The sequence below is a fragment of the Camelina sativa genome, chromosome 9 (genome assembly GCF_000633955.1).
Source record: "Camelina sativa cultivar DH55 chromosome 9, Cs, whole genome shotgun sequence".
In the NCBI taxonomy this organism is placed as follows: Eukaryota; Viridiplantae; Streptophyta; class Magnoliopsida; order Brassicales; family Brassicaceae; genus Camelina; species Camelina sativa.
The window spans coordinates 13597757-13621411 of NC_025693.1; the positions used below are offsets into that span (position 1 = coordinate 13597757).

The 23655-nt window shown below is 34.5% G+C and overlaps 6 protein-coding genes across 11 annotated transcripts; all 6 read right to left on the reverse strand.

The window, feature by feature from the left end:
* LOC109126410 lies at positions 915–5378 on the reverse strand. The gene is made up of 7 exons (XM_019229944.1): positions 5106–5378; positions 4928–5045; positions 4266–4721; positions 2510–2679; positions 1238–1313; positions 1013–1059; positions 915–950 (listed from the first exon to the last, which is right to left on the reverse strand). The coding sequence occupies exons 1-7, from the start codon at positions 5376–5378 to the stop codon at positions 915–917; spliced, it is 1176 nt and encodes a 391-aa protein (XP_019085489.1).
* Positions 6210–7613, reverse strand: LOC109126411 (ATP-dependent DNA helicase PIF1-like). The gene is made up of 4 exons (XM_019229945.1): positions 7263–7613; positions 6587–7178; positions 6429–6508; positions 6210–6296 (listed from the first exon to the last, which is right to left on the reverse strand). The coding sequence occupies exons 1-4, from the start codon at positions 7611–7613 to the stop codon at positions 6210–6212; spliced, it is 1110 nt and encodes a 369-aa protein (XP_019085490.1).
* On the reverse strand, positions 7919–10975 carry LOC109126412. The gene is made up of 7 exons (XM_019229946.1): positions 10735–10975; positions 10501–10638; positions 9795–10404; positions 9201–9715; positions 8835–8958; positions 8241–8755; positions 7919–8001 (listed from the first exon to the last, which is right to left on the reverse strand). Exons 1-7 carry the CDS (start codon positions 10973–10975, stop codon positions 7919–7921), a joined length of 2226 nt encoding a protein of 741 aa, XP_019085491.1.
* LOC104715250 lies at positions 11030–12781 on the reverse strand. The gene is made up of 8 exons (XM_019229947.1): positions 12697–12781; positions 12524–12610; positions 12368–12442; positions 12186–12287; positions 12059–12106; positions 11534–11972; positions 11329–11450; positions 11030–11268 (listed from the first exon to the last, which is right to left on the reverse strand). The coding sequence occupies exons 1-8, from the start codon at positions 12779–12781 to the stop codon at positions 11030–11032; spliced, it is 1197 nt and encodes a 398-aa protein (XP_019085492.1).
* Positions 13308–16761, reverse strand: LOC104710940. Of its 5 annotated transcripts, none has more exons than XM_019230450.1 (12): positions 16412–16761; positions 15886–16065; positions 15435–15702; positions 15262–15358; positions 15038–15121; positions 14828–14912; positions 14621–14747; positions 14356–14537; positions 14156–14276; positions 13879–14055; positions 13726–13797; positions 13308–13660 (listed from the first exon to the last, which is right to left on the reverse strand). In XM_019230450.1, exons 4-12 carry the CDS (start codon positions 15329–15331, stop codon positions 13484–13486), a joined length of 1095 nt encoding a protein of 364 aa, XP_019085995.1. In that variant the 5' UTR covers positions 15332–15358; positions 15435–15702; positions 15886–16065; positions 16412–16761; the 3' UTR covers positions 13308–13483. The 5 variants fall into 5 exon arrangements, with proteins under 5 accessions (XP_019085995.1, XP_010425899.1, XP_010425900.1 ...); XM_010427597.1 differs by having other exon boundaries at positions 15038–15127; positions 16412–16760; XM_010427598.2 differs by having other exon boundaries at positions 15038–15127; positions 16657–16759.
* On the reverse strand, positions 17577–19647 carry LOC104710941 (putative F-box/LRR-repeat protein At3g44810). 2 transcript variants are annotated; one of them, XM_010427602.1, is made up of 4 exons: positions 19583–19647; positions 18293–19209; positions 18058–18204; positions 17577–17976 (listed from the first exon to the last, which is right to left on the reverse strand). In XM_010427602.1, exons 2-4 carry the CDS (start codon positions 19205–19207, stop codon positions 17710–17712), a joined length of 1329 nt encoding a protein of 442 aa, XP_010425904.1. In that variant the 5' UTR covers positions 19208–19209; positions 19583–19647; the 3' UTR covers positions 17577–17709. The 2 variants fall into 2 exon arrangements, with proteins under 2 accessions (XP_010425904.1, XP_010425903.1); XM_010427601.1 differs by lacking the exon at positions 19583–19647 and having other exon boundaries at positions 18293–19411.

Sequence of the window (23655 nt, forward strand, 5' to 3'; positions counted from 1 at the left end):
TTACGTGGATCCTTATCTAATTATTTAAAAGAGGATTACTAACAAATTTTAATTAGGTAGTGTATTAAATTTAAAATCAACAAATTTTGTATTCTAAATGGAAAATTTTTCAAATATTTTTTAAAGATTTTTCTCTAAAAGATAAATGGACTTACCACATAGATGCACAAAATTGAACAAAATTGAAAAAATGGGTTGAATAAAATTGGATTGAATAATATTCAACTCATTCATCTCCAAAATAGTGGTTGAACAAGTTGAAGATTTTTGCTGTAGGATTAGTTTATTTTTTCAACTTTTTGGGTTGAACGGGCTGAATAGTTTTTTTCAATCTCTTCAACCTTTACAATGCAAATGGTGAAAATTGGTTGAATAATTTTTTTCAACCTGTTCAATCTCTTCAACCGTGCAACCATATTTGCAGGGAAAGAGTTGCAAAAATAGCCAAAATTTGCAAACTTAATCTTATAAAATATGGAAAAAAATGAACCTTTAATCTTATAATTATAAGCCCACAAGCAAAATTTTCATGGACACAGGCATGATTGGATCAAAAACTATAACTTCATTTTTAGTCTGTCTCTACATGTCGCTCTCTCATACATCCTCTGATACTTCCCGTCTTTACACGTGCACAAGGCTGTTGGAAGATAACTCCATATCATCGAAAACTAAACAGTTTAAGGTTTGTGGTGCTAGTGGCAGAGTCTATGCGCAGCTCATGATGAGGTTGGTTATTCAATATGCCAGTCAAATAAAGTGACCTTGCATAATGAATTAATGATCAAATGAATTAAACGTGGAAGACACGTCAACATGTAAGAAAAAGTTTAATCAGCACTCAGCAAATTCAAGAATTTTAAAGAAGTTAAATGTAGTGTAGGAGGATACCCTGAGGCTACAGTTAACCGCAGTTAGGTCCTGCCTCCTGGGTCAGTTTCAATCCTTGCCTGAAAATAGAAAATACACAACATTTTGAGATGGCAATATTCTAGCTACCATTACTGCATACACGTCCACATGGCCATTTGGGAAAGTGACTAGTCACTAATGCGTGAACTGGAACAAAACAACACTAAGATTGGAATATCAGAAAAAAAGTTAGACCAAACGGAGCATGGTTCTTGTACTTCCAGATTAGAAAGGTTGTGTTTGTCACTAGATTCTTAGGGTTGGGATCCTTTAACAAAACTAAATTCAAAATCCGTGATGAAGTGATAATATATAGAATACTTACAATCAGGATCCCGGAAACCATCTAACAGATTCTCCGTTTCTGGAAGAGCAAGAGGTAGGTCTCTCACACCTTTAACCTGCAAGAGATTTAGATAAGAACAACAAGACATATATTGAATTGACTTGCATTGAATCCAAATCTAGCAGTAAACAGTAAGCAAAAAAAGAAGTTATATATCAACCGATAGTTTCCTGCAAAGGCAGTAACTGACCTATATCGAGAAGTCGACTAAGAATACCCTGCGGGTAAGTGTCCTCGCCATCCAGATTTCACACACCAATCTATACATTGCAATCATAACAAATGGTTAGTGACTAACTATGTGCAGTGTAAATTGTGATCCTCATTGTTTAAAGTAGCCTAAACAGATAGAGATCCTTGTCATCTGTCAATCAGATTAGCCAATATAAATAGAAGGGAAGAATATAATGAAACCTGAATATATAAGGATCCTCGTATAAGAAACCACTACGTACCTTCCAAACAAACAAAAGAAATTAATAAAACAATTAAGAAACTGAAATGAGTACCGAAATGGTATGCTTGAATGTAGAAAACGACTAGATGTACGTTATGGGTAATATACAATTTTACATATCACTTTGACCAGCTCTGTTTTGCAAAAATAACAAACTTTAAAATCCAGCTCCCAACAATATTAAGGTCACGGAGATACCTCAATCATAAAACTGTTAAGACTGAGTCAATGTTTTGGCAAAACCCTAATCATGAACAAACACACATTCATGCAAATGGAAAGACAGATTTACCAGTTGCTTCCTTTCGCTGTGAAAGTCAAGAGACTTTGGCAGCAGTGTGGTAACATAGAAGAGGACGAAGAAGCCAGAACCAAAACAAAATCAGGAACATCAGAGTTGTTAAATGTTCAAGAAGGAACAACAATTGCTCAAGATGCCATAGGTTAAGGACCACAATATATACCTAAACATGAACTTAAGAATTATGACCATAAATAATAAATCATCAAAAACTTAATTAAGACCTTATGAATTGGTTTTCGAAGAAAAAGAACAATAGATGGAAGATGATGATGAAGAAGACGATGATAAAACAACTTGCATCTTAAGCTTGGATGAAGCTTGGGAAGCTTCAACATATCCTCTTTTACTGGGCACCTTTTTGGCGTCAACCATTGTCTTTTGAATAGTAGACTTGCATCTCTTGAATACACTCCATCAAACTGATCGTCGTAAGTCATGTTATCATGGTCATCGTCATCATCATCATCCATCTAAGGATCTTGAAACTGACCTCAACAGCAGAAGAAGTCAATTGAAGGATCTTGATGTTGCCTATTCCGTTGATGAGATCTGTCACATTCGGGTCAAAAGGCTCATGAAAATCGTCGTATTCTAAGACCAACAAGATTTGGACCAGAAGTTCAAAGAAGCAATAGAGACAGAACCCATCCCTAGTGGTACCTGAAACATGACAAGTACAACACACTTTGAAGAACCAACAATATAACACTAATTAACACATAGCAAGAACCAACAATATACTTTGAACAAAATGGAACATTCCGAAAACCTAGACAAAACTCAAAAATTGCCACCACAAAGCCTCAGATGATTAGATGATAAAATCCCTAAAGGGACAGACAATACTTTATGAACAACAGCTTCTTCTCAATTATAAACAAAATCAAGGGCAGACAAGACTTACACGAACAACAGCCTCTTCTTAATTTCCCATTTTTCAAGGTTCAGTTTGAGATTTTTTTTTTTTTTTTTTGGCTCTTGATATGTCTTTAGGTTTTCTTGTTTATAAGGTGGAGGATGGAGCTTATTAGTAACTGGATAGATTAGCTTCACTAAACTAGCCAGTTATTGGCTATTACAAAGTAAGACTTCACAAAAAGCCGCCACGTGGCAAGTTAGTATTTTTTTACTATAAAAGGTAATTTTAGTGTTTTAACTTATATATATATATATATTTTGAATTTAATGTTTATATTCGAAGAAAAAAAAACACTTCTTAGAAAAATCCATAACCATTTAAATAAAAACATACTTAATACATAACACATGATACCCACAACAATTGTTCAAGAAGCCATAATTTAAGGACCAACATAAATCATTAAAACATAAGATATAAACATGAGATGGATGATGATGATGATGATGATGATGCTGACATGCTGACAATGATGATGATGATCAAACAACTTGCATCGAGAGTGGATGAGGCTCTTGGAAGCTTCAACAAATCTTCTGTGAGTTGCACCCTTTTGGATTCAACCATTGTCGTTCGAGAGTGGACTTGCAGGACTTGAAGCCGCTCCATTTTCAGTAGGAAGTGGCTGACATGCTTCAACTCGTTTTCAGTTCCTTGATAACACATGATACCCAAGAAGTTTACCTTGGTAGTCTGTGGAATGCGAATCCCATCAAACTCTTGTTCATAACGTGGAACGGTTCAGACCATGGAGAGAGAGAGAGAGAGAGAGAGAGAGAGAGAGAGAGAGAGAGAGAGAGAGAATGCTTGTAACTCCGAATGAAACGGTGAAGGGCTTCGTGTAACACACCATTCTCCCAAAAGTAAGTCGTGTCCTCACCATTGCAATACCACCAACCCAAATCCATAAAACGATCCGAATCCTTCCAGGATTCATCGACTTGACAACGGAAAGAGGGTTCCGGGAATTCCAATAAATCCGGAGGAACCTGGACACCTGCGGAAAATGACTTGGCCTCTTCCCACAACAATTATCATTAGTAGCCTAATTAATAACATCGATTGGCTCTGCCTCCGTTCCCTCAACAACTTTTTAATTCTTGTCCTTCCAAATTGACCATAAAGTTCAAGGTAGACGGAAACAAATATCCGAAACTCCCGATTGTGAAGACTCCCGCCATAATATAAAATCGAAATTCGAATACACTGAGTCATAAAACCTGAGAAATCTCCCAGATCCTACGTAAATGAGGACACTCGAAAAGAGCATGATTTATAGTTTCCACCACAGAATCACATCTCTTACAAAGGGTATCACACCGCACACCCCGATGAGCAAGCCGTTCCATCACTGGAAGAGAACCGAAAGCTATATGCCAGAAGAAATGTTGAATCTTCGGAGGAACTTCAAGTTTCCAGGCTTGTGCCCTAAGGTCGGCACACGTCGATTCATACTCAACTTCCTTAATCAAATCTCGTGCAAGCCGATAGCCTGATTTAACTGAATATTTCCCTGTTTTTGTGAAATGCCAAATTAATCTATCCGGTTTAAAGGATTTACTAACCGTCAAACTAAGAATAATCGGGATTTCCTCCGGATCCATGAACTCCTCGAGAATAGGCAAATGGCATTCCCTAGTAATTGGGTTAATTAAATGGTTAACCATTAAATTAGGGTGTAACACTTTCCCACGACCAGTAGCTGGCCTCGGTGGGTTATCCGGTATCCAAGGATCTCTCCATACATAAGTATTACAACCAGAGCCTATCACCACCCTTTCCCCTTGTTCCACCAAACTTTTTGTTGAGTAGATACTTCGCCAAGCAAACGAGGGAGAGTATGTTTTTTGGCCATTAGGGGATGTTTATTCCTAAAATATCGACCTTGCATTACCCTAGCCATTAAGGACGATGGGTAGTTAATTAACCGCCAATACTGCTTAGCTAGCATCACATTATTAAACTTCTCCAGAGCACGAAAGCCCAAACCTCCTTCACATTTACCCTTACACATTTTATCCCAAGCTACCCAGTGCAAGCCCTGTGCCTTATCATTAGACTTCCACCAGAATCGTGCAATAGCACTTGTTAGTTTTGACGTCAGCTCCTGTGGCAATTTATAACATTACATAACATGAGTTGGGAGGGCCAGTGATTTAATCATAACTTCTTTGCCACCTTTCGATAAATATTTTGCAGACCAACCATTCACACGATCATCAAGACGGTCGTTAACATAGCTGAAAACCTTAGTTCTCGAGCCATGTAGATTCTCAGGAATACCCAAATAAGAACCCATACCGCCTTCTGTAGAAATGCCAATAACATATTTTAACTGAGTTCTTATGTCAGACAAGACACTCTTACCAAACATGATGGAAGACTTTGCTAGATTAACCTCTTGCCCTGAAGCTTTTCTATAATTTTCTATTATCTCCATAATTGGCTTGCATTCCGTCGCCTCAGCTTTACAAAAGAATTGACTATCATCCGCACACAGCAAATGCGAAATAGTTTGGGACAGTCCCGAGCTAGAGTGATACCTGTAATCTTATTCTCCCCTTCAGCCTTTTTAATATTAGCGATCAACACCTCTGTGCAAAGTATAAACAAATACGGGGATAGAGGGTCTCCCTGGCGCAAACCCCTCTTTGGTAAAATAGATCCACGAGCCTGACCATTAAGAAGGACTCTATATGAGACGGAAGATACACACCACATAATCCAAGAAATCCATTTTCTATCAAAACCTAACTAAACCATTACCGCTTCCAGAAATCCCATTCAACACGATCATATGCTTTACTCATATCTGTTTTGAAAAACAAATTGAGTTTATAAGTATGAATTTTTGATTATTTAATTTTTATTTTCAGTTGAGTTAATTACCTACCAAATATGTATTCAGCAGTATATTATGCAGGGGCTGAGGGGCGGATCTAGTAATTGATAACTTGATTTTTTGTTCTGTTTACTGCTTGATTTTGATACGCTCAGGGGTTTTATTAGTTGACTAGTGTCATGGCCTAATTAAAAATAGTGAATTTAAAGCAAGGTTAACAGCTATCACTGTGAAGATGACTCTGTTGCCATTCCTCATTGGTGGAAGGCATGGTTTCTTCTTATCTGTTCTACCTGCTTAAAATCATCTCTTAACATGGATAGTATTTTTTAAGAACAAAAGACACGAATAGAAAACATTGCATTGTAGTAAGCTGTCTGGTAAATTAAGGAAAAAAAAAACAGAAATGATTCAAGCTTGTTTGATTGACTAAACAACATAAGGGTTCTTGATAGTTGGAATTGAGATTTTAGAAAGGGAGAACTGCAACTCAAGCTTTAAAGCACTCATCTGCACCTTGAATAAGTGAAAAGAAAAAAAAACTTATTAGAAAATTTTCATTAAGTACTATATATATGGATAGAGGATACTTATAAGAACTAAGTAGTAAAATTAAGCCGTTTTCTATCTGAGTGATGTAGGATATACCTCATATGTTGTGTTTATCCTTTCACCATTTTCATCAACGATAAGAATCTTCAAGCCCTTTCTACTCTTGACTCTTGACACTGCAACATACAATTGACCATGTGTAAATACTGGTCTCGGCAAGTATATCCCAACATGGGAGAGACTTTATCCCTGACTCTTATTAATTGTCATCAGAAAGCAAGGAGCTATTGGGAACTGTCTTCGCTGAAGCCGGAAAGGCAATCTAGAATCTGTAGGCATTAAGAGCATTCTTGGAAGATAGACTTTGTTGCCGATGTTATTTCCAGTGAGAACTTTTCCTTCAATGACATGTTTTCCAAGTTGAGTTATTTGCAGCCTGGTTCCATTACATAACCCGTATTGCTGGTCGATGTTTCGTAGCAACATAACAGGAACGCCCTTCTTCAATTTCATAAGATGGTTTGGCAATCCAGAACACTTAATTGAATTAAGGTATTCTGTTGAGAGACCATCATCTCTCTTGCTGGAAGTATCTGAACTGCAGATCTTATCTGAACTATAATATTGATGTGATTCCCCTGGAAGAAGATCCATCATGTAATTGTTTACCTCATCAACAACATCATTTGTAGGACATAGTATCGCATGTTCCTTGAAATAATCTCCATCATCAAGATTGTGAAGCAAAGACGGATATGTGCTAAGTGCGATAGAATTAATTGGATCCAAAGAGTCTTTCAGAAGCATATCTTCAGGTATATCAATCACCGCTCCAAGTTTTAGTATCTACTCAGAAAACTCTTTGATGAGATCCACTTCTAATGGATCTGACTCCACAGTAAGTCTCATGTTTTTTGTTAATGTAAGAACTTGGCAAGAGTTCCACAAAGACGAAGAAGATAATGAAGCTTGAACAATCTGTTCTCGACTGCCCTTAGGTACCACTGGTAAAATCTGATGAAAATCACCTCCAAAGACAACAGCTTTACCTCCAAAAGGTTTTCCAGGGTTCAGAATATCTCTTAAAGATTGATCTAAAGCTTCAAAACAATGTTTATGCATCATTGGTGTCTCATCCCAGATGATCAACTTAGCTTCTTCAATCAAAGCAGCAATATCGCTATCAGCAGAAAAGGTGCAAGTGGAAGTCTCGTGTACCTGTATCGGTATTGAAAATCGAGAATGAGCTGTTCGACCACCTTCTAATAACAATGCAGCCATTGCACTAGATGCAACATTTAGGACTATCTCTCCTTTTGAACGAATGTATGTAGATAGGGTTTTCCATAGAAACGTTTTTCCTGTGCCTCCAAATCCGTAGACAAAGAAAAGACATCCTCCTTTTGAATCCACTGCACCAACTATACGATCAAATATATTCTTCTAATCAAGGTTCAACAAAGGTAGCAAACAAAGAAACTCCTTTTGACATGCATGCATGTCGTAACATAGTTCATCACTTATGAGTCTGTTGATTGTAGCTGGGATATTATTATTATCCGGAAATGGTAGTTCAGTGAAATTTCTTAGAGAACTTCCATTAGAGAGTAAAAGTCTTTCAGTCTCAAACAAATTTGATTCTTGATTTGCTCATCGGACATAAGATAATCTGCAAGTAAAAATATATAATATCAAATCCAGTTAAGCTTGTATAAAGTTGTGTATTATTATGCTTTAAAACTCATGAATATGTACCTGGTGTCCTATGGATTTTTCGCTGCATATATAAGATATCTTCAGAGAGTAAATGGCACGTTTCTAACCAAACATGGTATGGTCTTGACAAAATTTCTGAAAGAAGAAGCCTAACAAATAGTCTTCGCATATAGTGTGCTGATCCCCACTGACTTGCTTCAGTTATTGCACCAATATACTCTGAGTCATCATCAAGAAGATTCAGAGCAAAACATGCTTCCTTGTAGGAAGGATACATGATTCCATCAACAGTGCATAAATCATCATAATTTGTAGCTCCCTTTGCTTTGTTTAGAACCATCCTCATGTAGAACAATTTACCCGCAGCTGGAGTAAAATGATGTATTCTCCCGAATGAAACTTTTCTTTTTCTGATTGTCCATTCTTTGTTTCTCTTTTTCCACACAAACCAAGAAGGAAACTGAGCGTAAGTGAGTTCTTTTGCGAATGCTAATTCCTCATCTTCCGAGCTGTTAATTTTCATCCACTCTAACAATTGCGAGGTTTGATTTCCTTCTTTAGCTAGGACATCATCAACATCTTCATCCTCGTCATAACATACAGTATGCTCTCCTTCTAGATGAATATTCAGTCTTTGAATATGAACGCTACTATAATGTATTTCAAATCCAAAAATCCTCCAAGCAGCTTCACACGGTGCAATGTACCTATAAAGAAATTAGATAAATGTAAGAAAAACCTTCAAAAAACAAAAGACGTAGTATAAACTCTTTAAAAATACTTCACCTGAAATCATAGAAACGCTTAATTTCATCTATAACTGGTTCTACTACCGGGTCTGAAGATCCATCACTTTCTACTTGATTGTGCAACTCAGCATCATTTCTTTTTGGATTGTCCTTTGTTGTAGCTAAGACACGATCATTTCCCTTGTTGATGTANCAGTTAAGCTTGTATAAAGTTGTGTATTATTATGCTTTAAAACTCATGAATATGTACCTGGTGTCCTATGGATTTTTCGCTGCATATATAAGATATCTTCAGAGAGTAAATGGCACGTTTCTAACCAAACATGGTATGGTCTTGACAAAATTTCTGAAAGAAGAAGCCTAACAAATAGTCTTCGCATATAGTGTGCTGATCCCCACTGACTTGCTTCAGTTATTGCACCAATATACTCTGAGTCATCATCAAGAAGATTCAGAGCAAAACATGCTTCCTTGTAGGAAGGATACATGATTCCATCAACAGTGCATAAATCATCATAATTTGTAGCTCCCTTTGCTTTGTTTAGAACCATCCTCATGTAGAACAATTTACCCGCAGCTGGAGTAAAATGATGTATTCTCCCGAATGAAACTTTTCTTTTTCTGATTGTCCATTCTTTGTTTCTCTTTTTCCACACAAACCAAGAAGGAAACTGAGCGTAAGTGAGTTCTTTTGCGAATGCTAATTCCTCATCTTCCGAGCTGTTAATTTTCATCCACTCTAACAATTGCGAGGTTTGATTTCCTTCTTTAGCTAGGACATCATCAACATCTTCATCCTCGTCATAACATACAGTATGCTCTCCTTCTAGATGAATATTCAGTCTTTGAATATGAACGCTACTATAATGTATTTCAAATCCAAAAATCCTCCAAGCAGCTTCACACGGTGCAATGTACCTATAAAGAAATTAGATAAATGTAAGAAAAACCTTCAAAAAACAAAAGACGTAGTATAAACTCTTTAAAAATACTTCACCTGAAATCATAGAAACGCTTAATTTCATCTATAACTGGTTCTACTACCGGGTCTGAAGATCCATCACTTTCTACTTGATTGTGCAACTCAGCATCATTTCTTTTTGGATTGTCCTTTGTTGTAGCTAAGACACGATCATTTCCCTTGTTGATGTATTTGAATAAATACTTTATTGCTTTTGTTTGGTTGCACCATTCAACATTGATGTGGCCTTGATACTTCAAGAGTAGATATGGGTTGTAAGGAACGACATATCGGTTGTCTAGCAAAGTTCCATTTTTCTCAACTGATCGACCATCATCTCTTCGCTTGTAAACTGGGAATCCATCTTTGTTGATGCAAGTGCTGCTGTTGAACTCTTTAGGAAACTTTTTCGTGCACTTTCCTTTATCCATACATGGTGAATGTGGATTTTCAACCCCACATGGTCCATGTATCATAAATTCTTTGACAACATTGTAGAGTGTTGGATTTGTTGCTTCGTCTGGAATTTCAGCATAAATAACATTGTCAATGGCATCAGTTGTTGTCAGTTTTGATCCCTTCTGCAAAAATAGTAGAATATGGGCATTTGGCAGTCCTCTTTTCTGAAATTCTATAGTGTACAAAACTGCAAAAAGGATAGAAGGCAAAAAAATTCAATATGATATATCTAAACTTAAAGGCAATTATTCTAACAAAAACAAAAAGTGTTAGATATTTTTACCTGCTGTTGCAGGACCAAAAACACTATTTCTTTTTATCTCAACAATCAAATTGTATAGCTTAATCTTGAAGATTCTAGACTTAATATCAGCTCTGTCTGTTGATTGGTGACCTCGAGCTTGTAGGTATCTTGTGATATCTGGCCATTTTGGATTGCAAGTGAAAGTAATAAATAGATATGGATATCTAAAGTGCTGACAAACTGCCATTGCATCCATATATCTTTCCTGCGTACATCGTGCGCTACCAATAAAAGCAGATGGTAGCACCATACGCCTACCAACCTTTGAGGTGTTCATGTTTCCTTTATTAGCAGCCGCCTCGACGTTTACGTATTTATCAACATGTAAAGCCTTTTGGTTGAGCTTCAAATATCCTATTCTTTCCGCCTCTATCATCGTCAATCCATCTACCAGAAACTGCTGAAATAACTTGCGGGAGCTCATTAAAGTTGTGGGATGGTTTGGACGTTCCATGATCTTGTATGCAAAAAATTCCCTCATACTAACCCTGGTACGTGGATTTGTGGATCATGTTGTAGTCCTCTTGAGTTCTAGATCAATATGGTAACCATCTTCTCCAAAAGGAAACAAAAGTGGATATTGTAATGGAAGATATCCAGCGTGAAGTTCAATGATTCTTTTTAATTTCCCTTCCATTATTTCCAAAACAATGTCTTTTGGCTCCATTTCTAGATCGAAATCCCCAACATATAAGGCAGCAACTTCTAATGTAGTAGGAAGATTGTATGTTTTACCACTTTGAGCACCTGCAAATCACCTTGAAATCAACTTTAGCTGAACATTTGACGAAGCTGTGTCTTGAAAACGATCTTTTGTTGTTCTCAGAATCTTCGAGTATGGATTAAACTTATTTAGCATGTTTTTGATATCTTCCACAATATCATCTCGTAGGATTTTTGATTTTGGTAATTTGCATGTTCTCTTTTCACTGCAAAAAATATATATGTGATTAATTTTTTGATTCTGAATGCGTCTATCTTGTTGAAAAGAGAAAGGTGATAATAAGAAAACCTGAATGCGTCAATCCTGTTCTGGTTCTCGTTCTCAGTGTCTTGTATATAGAGTTGATTGTATTTAGGAGATTTTCCTGGAGGAGGAAGTAAACTTCCAATCCGATGACAATTTTGACCATGAAGTCGGTAAACATTTGGTCCGCGTCCTTTGTTCACTGATGTGTCAATTGGTCCACCCATGGATGTGAATGCGAACATTGAATTATAGGGTATAATGTTCTCCATGAAATTTTTGCTTTTTTCATCACCTTTGAACATGAGATCTTTAAGTTTCTGGGGAGGTTCTGGTGATAGTGGCAGATCAATCTTTCCGTGCATACAACATAGTGAAAACTTTGGATTAGATTTTTTGCTTCTTTTGTCTATTCGCCCGTTGTACCACATTAAAGCTCCACAATGCTCACAACTGTAGGTTGCATCTCCATTGTCATCATATACTATTCCAGAGAGTATAACTTAAATAACTATTGTAGCATATTCATAAGTGATAGCTTCATAATAAAATAATGAGGTTTGAGCTTACCTTCTGGGTTATATAGTGAGTTAAGTGAGCGTGATGATGATGCATGGTCTGAAAAGAAGAAATAAAACAGAGTTTATTATTTACTGTCGATCTTTTATAATTTAGGATGTTGATGGATACTATGTACCTTTAGATGGAGCTACTTTGGGATTATCATTTCTGGATTCAAAATGAGGTGCCATATATGCTTCTTCAACGTTTTCATCCAAGTTATTACGTGAAGCAGAAGCTGAAAAGAATGTATGATAATTATGATCCTCATTGTAAAGAAAATTTTTACATGATTCTGCTTGTGAACAATATACTTACATGATTCTCCATTCTTTCTTTTAGCTTTTGTCTCTTTTATAATACGCATCTGTTTCATTCTTGGAGATTCATGTTCTATTAAAAGCATTAGAAATAAGTGTGTAATCATCATAATATTAGGTTCCAATAACATATAATCTTAGCAGTTGAGAATACCATTTGTTATATCGCTCAAGATATTAGGAGAAACTCTGTTTGGCTGTATTGGTGATGTTGACTTGCCTTCAGAATTAGGAATGTTTTCTGTAGATAGAAGATAGGAAAAAAGTTAAATGGAACGATTCTTTCAGAAAAGAGATAGAATAATAGGTTTCACGATTTTGTACTACTTTGATCTTCTCTTGGTTTCTTTTTCTTCTGTGAACGAATTGCTATCCTCTCCAACCGTCTTTTCTTTGCTGTTGATACATTCATCTTTCTCTGTCCTTGATGATGGAAAGAGCTTTAATTTGAATCAGTTTCAGGTTGATGTGAACATCAGAGAATTGATAAATGGAACATAAGTGAGACAGTATTGGAAAACTATGAAGAAGGAAATGGTGGAGAAAGAGTAATAACTGTCGATTACTTTGTATTTATGTGGTTCATTAGAATAGATCAATATAGAGAGAAGAAGGGAACTAACTAACTGTCGATTACTTTGTATCTTAATGAAATATTAGTTTTATTGTATTCACGTCATAAAACTATAATAAGTTCACGTCATATAAGTTCTCTGTCCATCCTCTCTCTCTCTCTCTCTCTTAATGTATCAACAGGATATATTTATCTTAATGAAATATTAGTTTTATTGTATTCACGTCATAAAAAACATGTAAAAATTTTAAAAGAATTGTTGCATATATTATTTTTATATTATTTTCTTCCACCACTCATAATTTGGTTAAGCTTCAGTATATTGTATCATATAGTTTCTATTCATAGTTTATATAAATCCATATTAGTACATAAAGATATTCACTTGCATTAATATGTGAAAGTTGACATGGTTAAAACCCTAAAAAGAAAAGCGCAAATTGAAAAGTGAGAATCCTCCTAAATTTTAAGATTAAAAGTGATAATCCTAAGTCCCCTAACAAAGAAAAATAAGAAATACATAACAACTTTTTCCTACAATCACTTTTTTTCCTTCTTAATCTGACTCTTGGACATTAGCTTAGGCTTCGTTGTTGATTGTTGCACATCTTTAGATGCTGGGAAGGATCTTTTTCTTGTTGGAGTTGGGGTTGCTGTGTTAAAAACATTGTCGGCACCGTTGTCTATATTTATGATGGCAGAAGATATGTTTTCACACTGCAAGACAAAAAACTTAAGTAACAGTACAAAAATATGAATGAGTTATAAATTTAGTTTATAACCTGAATTGAGGTCCCAATTGAAGTTCCAGTTGAAGTTCCAGATACAGTGATTCTTTCTTGGTCATTAGCATTCTAAAAGCAACAATCAAAGCAAACAATAAGAAAAAAAATTAACTTATGCATTAAATTAAATAACATATAATTTTTACTTACCAAAGTAGAATCAGATTCAGAGAAACTCTGAATAATGTCTAGAACATCAATAAGACTTATAACTTTGTATGAAGAAGATTGATTATGTTTTTCATCATCTTTAAGCATGATCTTGAAAACATAACAACGGCCGTCTAAGTCAAGCAGTTCTTGAGGTGTTTCGCCCTCACGATTAAACTAAAGTATTGAAAAAGGATTATCAAATCGTTTGTCATATATTACAAAGGAAAGTTATGATGATAAATATGGTAATTAGATAAAGAGGAAATAAGAGTACCTGCACTTGTTGCTCAAGCAATTCATATGCAAATTTTTTAATGAGTGGAATGACCACATCATCGAATAAAATTAACGAAGTGCTACCAGTGATGTCTGTTGCTTTGATGTGCAACTTAAACCTGCAAGAGTAGAGATCGTTCATAGATATACAAAGTCAACACCAAAATAGATTAACATGTCAACAAAAACATGAATAACCAGGGTTGCGTCGTGGTTATCTGTTTAGCACATTTAACACAAGAATAGTTGTCTTCTTCTAGTTCTTCAGTTTTAGGGTTAAAGTATTGAGTCACTTTAGTAAAGCAAATCGTACACCCATTGTAAAACCATGAAGTTTTTGGTGCCAGGGAAATTGATGCTAGTATGTTGCAGCTCTTAGCCTAGGTTTTAACAAAGAATATGTTTAGTTGATAAAAATAACAATGTTAAATCATGCCATAGGTATGTATAATTGTATTCTTACCTGGTAACTTTCCATGAGTTTGATGATAGTTTTCCTTTCAGATAAGAGAAACGACTGTTTGGAAATCTTAATTGAGCTTGAAGATTTTATTTCAATAATAGATGTTCTTGGTTCCTCTGTGCACAGCCTAAAAAAATACGGGAGTTTAATAGATGAAAATATAGGGCAATGAAATTCGGGAGAACAAATGTTATTGAATGTACTTACGCTTCTTGAAACTGGATAATCTCTGGTAGAGGAGAACTGATATAAATTTTTGTTGTAAATTTTGAACTTTGAACTGTGCCTTTACCTGGAAAAACAAAGGTAAACGTTTGAGATCTCTCAGCATCCATTTGTCAAATATACGTCAAACAAAATTAATGACACTGTTTTCGAATAAGTGAGAGAAACTGGTAAATTGGATAATAAGGTTACCTTTATATAACAAAGTCTTCATTAAGCTTCCAAGGAAAATAACAGGACCAGATGGTTGGGAGTTAACATTAAAGTGGACATCTTCTGCAACTTTACCCCATAAGGCAACATCAAATAATGAATCCATGAGAAGAAAAAGTGAAAGACCTTAAAGATCTGATAAAAAAAAAAATGTAAAATACAGATTTTAAAGATGAACTAACGGTGGATAGAAAAAAAATTACCCAAGATCCTTGAGCTGAAGATTAAGCAATTTTGTGGGACCTTCGGTAGTTGTGAGATTCTTAACTTCATTCATCAGAACAATCTCGCCAATAATGTCTACAAATTAGAAAAATTAGATAGAGAAAAAAATGTAGAAAAATAGTTGTAAGAAACAATGGTGGAGATAACGTACCGATGAATATAGTATCATCGTTTCTTCTTGATATTATCACAGAAAAAGGACATAAGTTGAAAGAGGCTTGCAGATTATCAATTTCCTCGCTCGGTTTAACACATGTGTAGAATAGAAAATTGATCTTGTAATGATGGTCACAAGTTCGAAAATTTCCAAGATTGGGGCATAATTCAAAGTTCATAAGAACACAGCAATCCCCTTCTTTTAAATCCTTCTGAAATTTTGAGACTAATTTTCCTTTTACAGAAGCTTGTATCCTACTTCCCTATTTCAAAATAAAACAAAAGAACTTGTCAGATAAGAGTTTTTTTGAAAAATTAGTACCGATTAACTTAGAAAAATAGAACAATATGTTAGTTTTGCTTGTTTCACTGGCCTAACAACTACAACATTAAGCATAGTAATATGAGATATTGAAAATTGCATAAGTGAACTTTATTGAACATACCTTTTCGTCCACAAGGAGAAGATCGATTCCTGAAAATTTATTAAGTTTATCTTTTTTTGGGAATCCCCAAAGACGGACAAATTTGAACATTGATTTTACATGGATCTGATGCTAGTGTTAACTGGGAAATAGGCGTGATATCAAGCGGCATATCTGGAGAATGAAGTATCGATTATGAATCTGCAATTCCAAATCAAAATGTAAGATCCATAATTCTGAAAACTAAGAAAAGATTGTGAAATTTTCAATCGGATGGGTATTATTAAGAGAAACAGTGATGAAGAAAATAAAATTGAATTGAGATCTTGGATTTGAAACAGCGATGAAAAACCTAAATCATAAGAAATTTGATTGAATACAAACAGAAGAAGAAAGCGATGAAAAACCTAAATCATAAGAAATTCAATTGAATACAAACAGAAGAAGAAAGCTATTAAAACCCAAAATCATAAGAATTCGATTGATTGAAAAACAAAAGAAAGCTATTAAAACCCTAAATTCAAAATAGAGGTTTTGATTTTTGTACCCGATTAAAGGAAGGAGAAACAAGGATGAGAAAGAAATTCAATTGAATACAAACAGAAGAAGAAAGCTATTAAAACCCAAAATCATAAGAATTTGATTGATTGAAAAACAGAAGAAAGCTATTAAAACCCATAATTCAAAATAGAGGTTTTGATTTTTGTATCCGATTAAAGGAAAGAGAAACAGGGATGAGAAAAGGAAGAGATTGAGAGGTTTTTGAATGAAATCAGCTTGGTGTTCCGTAACTGATCGAATTAAGGTGAAGTGGAGATCGTGGGAGAAGAGGGTAGCAGTTTTTAGCTTTTGCTTTTTCTTTTTCTCTCTGTCGCGAAAATAAATTAAGTGTTTTTTTTTGTGTATTAATTTGAGATTTGTTAAGCAAAAATTGTGAAAGATGATAATTTAGGACTTAAGACAGGTGTCAGATGGAGAGAGCTGCAGTTAATTGAGAATTTACTTGTAACTTATAGAATAAGGATACTTTGCTTAACTGTTTACTTCTCGATTTTGATAAGTAATAAAATTGATTTTATACATCATCCAAAACTAATTATAAATAAATTAGAGTATTCAAAAATAAAGCACAAATCAAAATATACTAAATCGCTCATCAAATAATCAAAAGTTCATTCTTATAAACTCAAATTTATTGTATACTCATTTTTAATATCAATTTTGTATATACAAGTGTATATTTCACTACAAAAGTAAATATCACGACGGTTTAGAAACTGATGTATTATGGGGATGACAAAAAGTTTATTTGCGTTATTTAAATTACCGATGTTTTAATTAAAGTCAAAAAAAAAATTGTGTCATTTTTCCTTGTTTGAAACCAATGCTATATATATGATTTATTTGTACAATTATTTTGTTTCTTTTTAAAATTAAACAAATTATGACAGCTAAAAATACAAAATGACAATGCACTACTTAACATAAAATTAAAAGGAAAATTATTTAATAAGAGGCCAAACATAATGTCTTAAATAAAAATACAAAATCTTAGGAACATGGAGGAGAGAGGGTACGTATGGTTTACGCATATGCTACCTATGTTTCCATGGAAGTCCTCCTATGTCATGAAATAAATTAAGAATAATATTCTTTAAAAGAAAGATACTTATAAAAGGAACAACAATTGTTCAAGAAGGCATAGTTTAAGGACCAGCATAAATTAATTATTAAAACATAAGAAATATAGAACAACATATGGATGCTAAGGATGATGAGGCTGATGATGATGATGCTGATGATGATGATGATCAAACAAATTTCATCGTGTGATGATGATGATGATCAAACAAATTTCATCGTGAGAGTGGAAGAGGCTCTCGGAAGCTTCAACAAATCCTCTGTGAGTTGCACCCTTTTGGAGTCAACCATTGTCGTTGGGAAGTGGACTTGCAGCACTTGAAGACGCTCCATTTTCAGTAGGAAGTGGCTGACATGCTTCAACTCGCTTTCAGTTCCTTGATAACACATGATACCCAAGAAGTTTACCTTGTTAGTCTGTGGAATGCGGATCCCATCAAACTCATGTCCATACGTGCAAGGGTACAAAGCCTGAAGTATTAACATAAGAGACCACTTTAATTTAGTTTCATGCTACAATCATATATATAAAGTAATATTTTTGCTTCTTACCGAGAGGATCAGACATGTTAGGTTTGGAGAATTCTCTAGCATAAGTGGCAGTAGCTCTTTCCAAACTCTTTCTTTGTTACCAAAAAACACCAAATTAAGGAGGTTCTTGAACACAGGTAGCCCACCTTTGCAGCATTCCGAAATCACCTGAAACACACACACACACACACACAGTATGTTATTTTTGTTTTATAAGTTCTAACCTAATGATAATGTGACCATGCATGCAACTGACCTCAGTAGCAGAAAATGTCAATTGAAGCATCTTGACGTTGCGTACCCCATTCATGAGAACCGTCACATTCGGTTCAAATGGCTCATCACAATCTTCAGGTTCTAGGAAATGAAGATCTAGTGTAGCTTTGACAAGTGAATCCAAATTACAACGGCGATACTTACGCCGAGCATAATCAGCATAGAAGAGGGCGACAAGATTTGGTGCATTAAGTGAAATGAAGTCGAACAGTTGAACATCTTCAGCGCATTTAGAGATGATAGAAAGTCTCTTAAGGGTTTTGCTGGAAATGATTTCTGGTGTTCCAAAAAAATACTTGTGGTGTATGGTTAAATCCTCAAGTGCAGGGCAACCAGCAAGAAGCACATCAGACAACTCGTTTCCCATAAACCAAACTGAACGAAGATAGAGAATCTTAAGCACTGGAAGAAACGTATCAGAAGGAACACAGTCGATGCTAAATTCTTTTCCCAATATTAGCTTCACCAATGTTTTGCTGACGAATAAATTGGATGGAAAACAAATCCGCATATCACCTGTTAAGCATAGATGCAGCTCAGAGACACCGCATTTCACAGCATTATTTATCCAGCCGTCGACATGATCCTCGCCAGGTTCATCTCCACATTTAAGTGAGAACTTGTTGATAGGTTGAGCACCTTGCAAAGCCAATGTTCTATCCACAAAAGACTTGAAACTATCTCTGATTTCGTCCATATCTTCTTCACCTACTTCTTCCGGGTTCAAAAAGTCGGAGTCGTCAAAGTCGAGATTCTGCCGGACAGCAAACAAAGTCCTCCACCTCTTGGCGAGAACAGAAGTTGAAGCGGCCTGTTTGGTTGGAAGGATTGACAAGATTTGGACAAGAAGTTCATCTGGAAGACAATTCAATGAAGCCATTGAGACAGAACCCATCCCTAGTTGTACATGAAACATGAAAATTGAGCTCTATCACTGATTAACACATTCCAGCAACCACCAATATGCTAGAAGCATGTAAAGGACAACACACTTTAGAGAAAATGGAACATTCCGACAACCTATACAAAACTCAAAATTGACACCACAAAACGGAAGATAAGGAGATGGTTCCCACACAGACAAATAGATACAGTTTCCATATTGAAAAAATTACATTAGAGAGAGACTTTAAGACTCATTAAACAAAGCTACTAGGCCAAAGCTTTCAGGTTCAATTTAAACACCAAAAACCCTAAAATTTCAAGCTTTCTCTCCAAGAGACATGAAAATAAATTCATCAAATTGAAAACGAACTCAAGGGATACTTACACGAACAACAGTTTCTTCTCAATTTCCCATTTCTCAAGGTTTAGTTTTGAGATTTTTTGTCTCTTTTTTTTTTCTGTGGTCTTGATTGGTCTTTAGGATGTTTATAAGGTGGATGATAATGGAGCTTATCAGTAATTGGATAGGTTATCACTTAACTCATCATCTTATTGGCTATAACTATGTAAGAATTTTTGTAAAGATGCCATGTAGGAAAATTTGTATTTTCTTCTGATTTAGGTAACTTTAGTTATTTAATTATATATATATATATATAATTAGTTTATATTAATTATAAAGATTGTAAAGTGTAAATGGCAAGATATATAGTTTAAATAATATATAGAGAAAAATCTTCAGTGGTGCTTTCTGTGTTGCTGTTATATATAATAAACCTTTAAATTTGATATTAGGTAGATTAATCATTGGCATAACTTCAGTGTATCCTATGTTTGATTTTGTGGATCCTGTTGTCACGGGTCAGAGAACAGGGCTAGCTGGGTAGAAGATGGGATGCAGGAAATATCAAGAGAATAGCCCCAAACCTATTTTGTGTGTTTTGTGTTTCTTGTGAAAGAAGCAACAGCATTCCCAGAGTGGAAGAGACTTCAAATCTAATTCATATAAGGACTAAGAGACTTTGGAGCTAATAAATATAAGTGCAGAGGGTTCACAATAGATTATCACAACATAAGAAGCTACTGATGGGAAATATATGGTTGTCTTCACCGTATTCAATTGTCATTTCGAGGTAGTAGTCGGAAGCAGGGCAGAGAGTATGAAAGGAAACTAAGTGTGTTGAGGTGAACTTTACTTGAGCGTCACAGCAGAATCTCGTAGCTGTAAGGAAAGTATACGTGTCCAAAATAATTCCTTATTAGTGTTTTACGAATCTTCATAATCCATATGCTAGCATCTCCCATTTCCGACACCAGCAAAAAATGCAAATATACACAAACATAACCCTATCAATGGTATTAGTAGTTCTTCTAAAACTCTCTCTCGGAATCTACTAATACACATATATATTTAAACATGTAAGTAACATCATACATAAATACAATACTTACATACCCATAAGAAATGTAATACACACAACACTACTTTACTTGAGTGTCAGCAAGTAGACTAATGGGCACAAGAGACCACCAACAAGACTTATCTTTCTATCGTTTATTTAAAAAGGTCAAGCCTACCTACCTAAATTCACCACTAGTTCCTGTGAGCATATACTTACTCTCCTTAGTAGTTTACACAAATTATATGGCTCAACCATTAAAGACATACTTAGCAAAGAGAATAACCGCAATACCAACCCATGAACAAAACAAAGCATCAGATAATCACCTTATGAAGGTGAAACTTTATCATTTATGTTCTTAATATCACCATAGAAAGAACCACTAGTTGAACCCAGCATTTTTCCTACTTCTCAGAGAGATTCACAACAAATTCTATGGTCTAATGATCAAATACATACTTATCAAACACGTCAGAGGAGATACCAAACTCAGGAAAAAAGCAAAGCATCAAAGAATAATCAAATGTTATATTGTTAGTTTGTAATTGATTTTGGTTTTATTATGTTCTATAATCAGATAAAATTAAAGTGTCTGTAGTTAAGCGAAGAGGTGTGTATACAGATGTGTTGTTACAAGTTGTCGGTTGTGACAAGTTACGAACGGTTAGGACCGTACGACTTATATATTACTGTGGTGTGTAGTAAAACAAGAAGTAACAAGTTTCATATAAATAAAAACTTTAGTTTTCGTTTTTGTCTTCTACAAAGAGAAGAGACTAAAGGTCTCTTACTCTGTTTCTTTTCTTCTTTCTCTCAATATTCTAACATATATACCTTATGAAAGGTGGAACTTCAGGTCAGCAACAACCATAGTGATATATATCCAAAGAGAGTTTGAAGACAGTATCCAAAGCTAAAGGTCAAACCGTTAAGGTTCCATTTAAACCCTAAAAGCTCGAGCTTTCTCACCACATGACAGAAAAATCATTTATGAAATAGATAACAAACAAGACTTACATATGATAAAGCTGTATATCTTTTCTTCATGTCTCGTACGTATCCTTTATTCTGAATTTTATCCTCTTTTAATTTTTTTTCTTTCTGAAATTGTATCTTTCAACAAAAATGATTTTTAGTTTCTACCAAAAAAAAAAGATTTTTAGTTGCGTTTCAATTTAAATTTGATGTTAGAGAATTTTTGGGTTACTTTGATAATCCCTAATAGGGAATCTTCGTCCTAAGATTTTTGGAAATTTTTGGAAGTGTAAAGAAGCACAAAACAAAGGGAAAGGAAATATATTTATTTGAATGCATATTGGAAGCGTTAAGATATTGGAAGCGTTAAGATATTTTGGTTAAAATATACTTGATATTTTATGATATTTTATAATTTGATGTTAAAATGATGTGGAAGCGTTTAAAAAAAAAAGAAATTGGACCATGTGAATCGTTTATATATTTTCACTTAGCTAGAAAACCACAATTAATTAGTTTAAAAGTTATAAAGAAGTAGAGTGACCTTAGTGCAGTGAATCTTTTTTTCAACAGTTTAATGCCTACAACAAAAGTGTTGAATAAAAAAGAAAATTGATGTAGATTCATCTGAGCTGAATAAATTCAACCCGTTGAATGCAAATGAAGTGCGGTTTCCAGTGATATGTGTCAGCTGGTGATTGGAGGGAGGGGTGAGAGAAAGTTTTTTTTTTTTTTGACCGACATAATTTTTTTTATCTGTTGTTTTTCTATTGGCTATCCAGATTTTTGTGTTTTTTAATTTCCTCTCAATTATTTATACTCAATTATTTGGTTGTAATCAATTTTTTTAAAAAAAGAAATTTATATCAAAATCCATAATTTTTAAAAATCTATATATAGAGACTATTTTCGTTTCATTTGGACATAAAAAAAAACTTTATTTCTCACTATAACTTTCTCCTATATCTTCCTATCAACTCTTAGACCATCTCCAAAGTATATCTCTATTTTTTTCTCTAAAATAGAGTAACTCTAAAATAGAGCACTGCTTTTCTCCAATGTATTACTCTATTTTAGAGTTGAAAATAGAGTTAGTGTAAAAAAATAGAGGTGAGAATAGAGTAACTCTATATATAGAGCAATTCTATCATTTTCTCTATTTTAGAGTAAAATATAGAGTAGAGTTGGAGCAAATGTTGTTCTATAAGGGCATCTCCAACCCCACTCTATTTTAGAGCCAAAACTCTATTATAGAGCAACATTTGCTCCAACCCTACTCTATAATTTACTCTAAAATAGAGAAAATGATGAGATTGCTCTATATTTAGAGTAACTCTATTCTCAACTCTATTTTTTTACACTACCTCTATTTTAGAGTCAAGTATAGAGTAACACATTGGAGAAAAACCATGCTCTATTTTAGAGTTACTCTATAATAGAGTAAAAAATAGAGATATACACTGGAGATGGTCTAAGGGCATCTCCAACCCCACTCTATTTTAGAGTCAAATCTCTATTATAGAGCAACATTTGCTCCAACCCTACTCTATATTTTACTCTAAAATAGAGAAAATAATAGGATTGCTCTATATATAGAGCAACTCTATTCTCACCTCTATTTTTTTACACTAACTCTATTATAGAGGTGAAAATAGAGTAATACATTGGAGGAAAACAGTGCTCTATTTTTGAGTTACTCTATTTTAGAGAAAAAAAATAAATAAATACAATGGAGATGGTCTAATAGAGTTTTGACTCTAAAATAGAGTGGGGTTGGAGATGCCATTAATACTTTTTTAAAACTTTTCTTTTGTTGTTAAATGGATCCAATAATAATCTGTTTAACACTCAAAATTCTTCTAATCATCCGTTCAACTATCCAAATCCCAACAATTATCAGTTTCAAAACCAATCTGCAAATCAACCCCAAAATGTACCAAATTCTGGGTTTTCACCGAATTTTTTCATGCCATCAGCTGTTCCAAACTATCCTCCATATTTTGGATCAGATTGTACTAATTAAGTTATGTACTTTTTAATAGTTTTATTGTGTGTTTGTATTTTCCGAATTTGAAGTTTG

Excerpts from the sequence above, each read along its gene's own strand:
- LOC109126410 (XM_019229944.1), bottom strand. The coding sequence starts at position 5,378 with ATGGAGATAATAGAAAATTATAGAAAAGCTTCAGGGCAAGAGGTTAAT. Across the intron at positions 5,046-5,105 it reads TATCGAAAGGTGGCAAAGAA|GAGCTGACGTCAAAACTAAC; the intron begins GTTATGATTAAA and ends AAATTGCCACAG. Across the intron at positions 4,722-4,927 it reads TAAGGGTAAATGTGAAGGAG|GGGAAAGGGTGGTGATAGGC; the intron begins GTTTGGGCTTTC and ends TGGTGGAACAAG.
- LOC109126411 (XM_019229945.1), bottom strand. The coding sequence starts at position 7,613 with ATGGCTGCATTGTTATTAGAAGGTGGTCGAACAGCTCATTCTCGATTT. Across the intron at positions 6,509-6,586 it reads TCTGATGACAATTAATAAGA|TGTCAAGAGTCAAGAGTAGA; the intron begins GTCAGGGATAAA and ends TGTATGTTGCAG. Across the intron at positions 6,297-6,428 it reads GGATAAACACAACATATGAG|GTGCAGATGAGTGCTTTAAA; the intron begins GTATATCCTACA and ends CACTTATTCAAG.
- LOC109126412 (XM_019229946.1), bottom strand. The coding sequence starts at position 10,975 with ATGGAACGTCCAAACCATCCCACAACTTTAATGAGCTCCCGCAAGTTA. Across the intron at positions 9,716-9,794 it reads AAGCGTTTCTATGATTTCAG|GTACATTGCACCGTGTGAAG; the intron begins GTGAAGTATTTT and ends ATTTCTTTATAG. Across the intron at positions 8,756-8,834 it reads AAGCGTTTCTATGATTTCAG|GTACATTGCACCGTGTGAAG; the intron begins GTGAAGTATTTT and ends ATTTCTTTATAG.
- LOC104710941 (XM_010427601.1), bottom strand. The coding sequence starts at position 19,228 with ATGTTTCATGTACAACTAGGGATGGGTTCTGTCTCAATGGCTTCATTG. Across the intron at positions 18,205-18,292 it reads TGACATTTTCTGCTACTGAG|GTGATTTCGGAATGCTGCAA; the intron begins GTCAGTTGCATG and ends TGTGTGTTTCAG. Across the intron at positions 17,977-18,057 it reads TAACATGTCTGATCCTCTCG|GCTTTGTACCCTTGCACGTA; the intron begins GTAAGAAGCAAA and ends TTAATACTTCAG.
- LOC104710940 (XM_010427597.1), bottom strand. The coding sequence starts at position 15,331 with ATGAAGTTAAGAATCTCACAACTACCGAAGGTCCCACAAAATTGCTTA. Across the intron at positions 15,128-15,261 it reads CTTCAGCTCAAGGATCTTGG|TTGCAGAAGATGTCCACTTT; the intron begins GTAATTTTTTTT and ends TATGGGGTAAAG. Across the intron at positions 14,277-14,355 it reads ATAACCACGACGCAACCCTG|GTTTAAGTTGCACATCAAAG; the intron begins GTTATTCATGTT and ends CTACTCTTGCAG.
- LOC104715250 (XM_019229947.1), bottom strand. The coding sequence starts at position 12,781 with ATGAATGTATCAACAGCAAAGAAAAGACGGTTGGAGAGGATAGCAATT. Across the intron at positions 11,973-12,058 it reads CTCACTATATAACCCAGAAG|TATATGATGACAATGGAGAT; the intron begins GTAAGCTCAAAC and ends TCTCTGGAATAG. Across the intron at positions 11,269-11,328 it reads TCTGAGAACAACAAAAGATC|GTGCTCAAAGTGGTAAAACA; the intron begins GTTTTCAAGACA and ends GGTGATTTGCAG.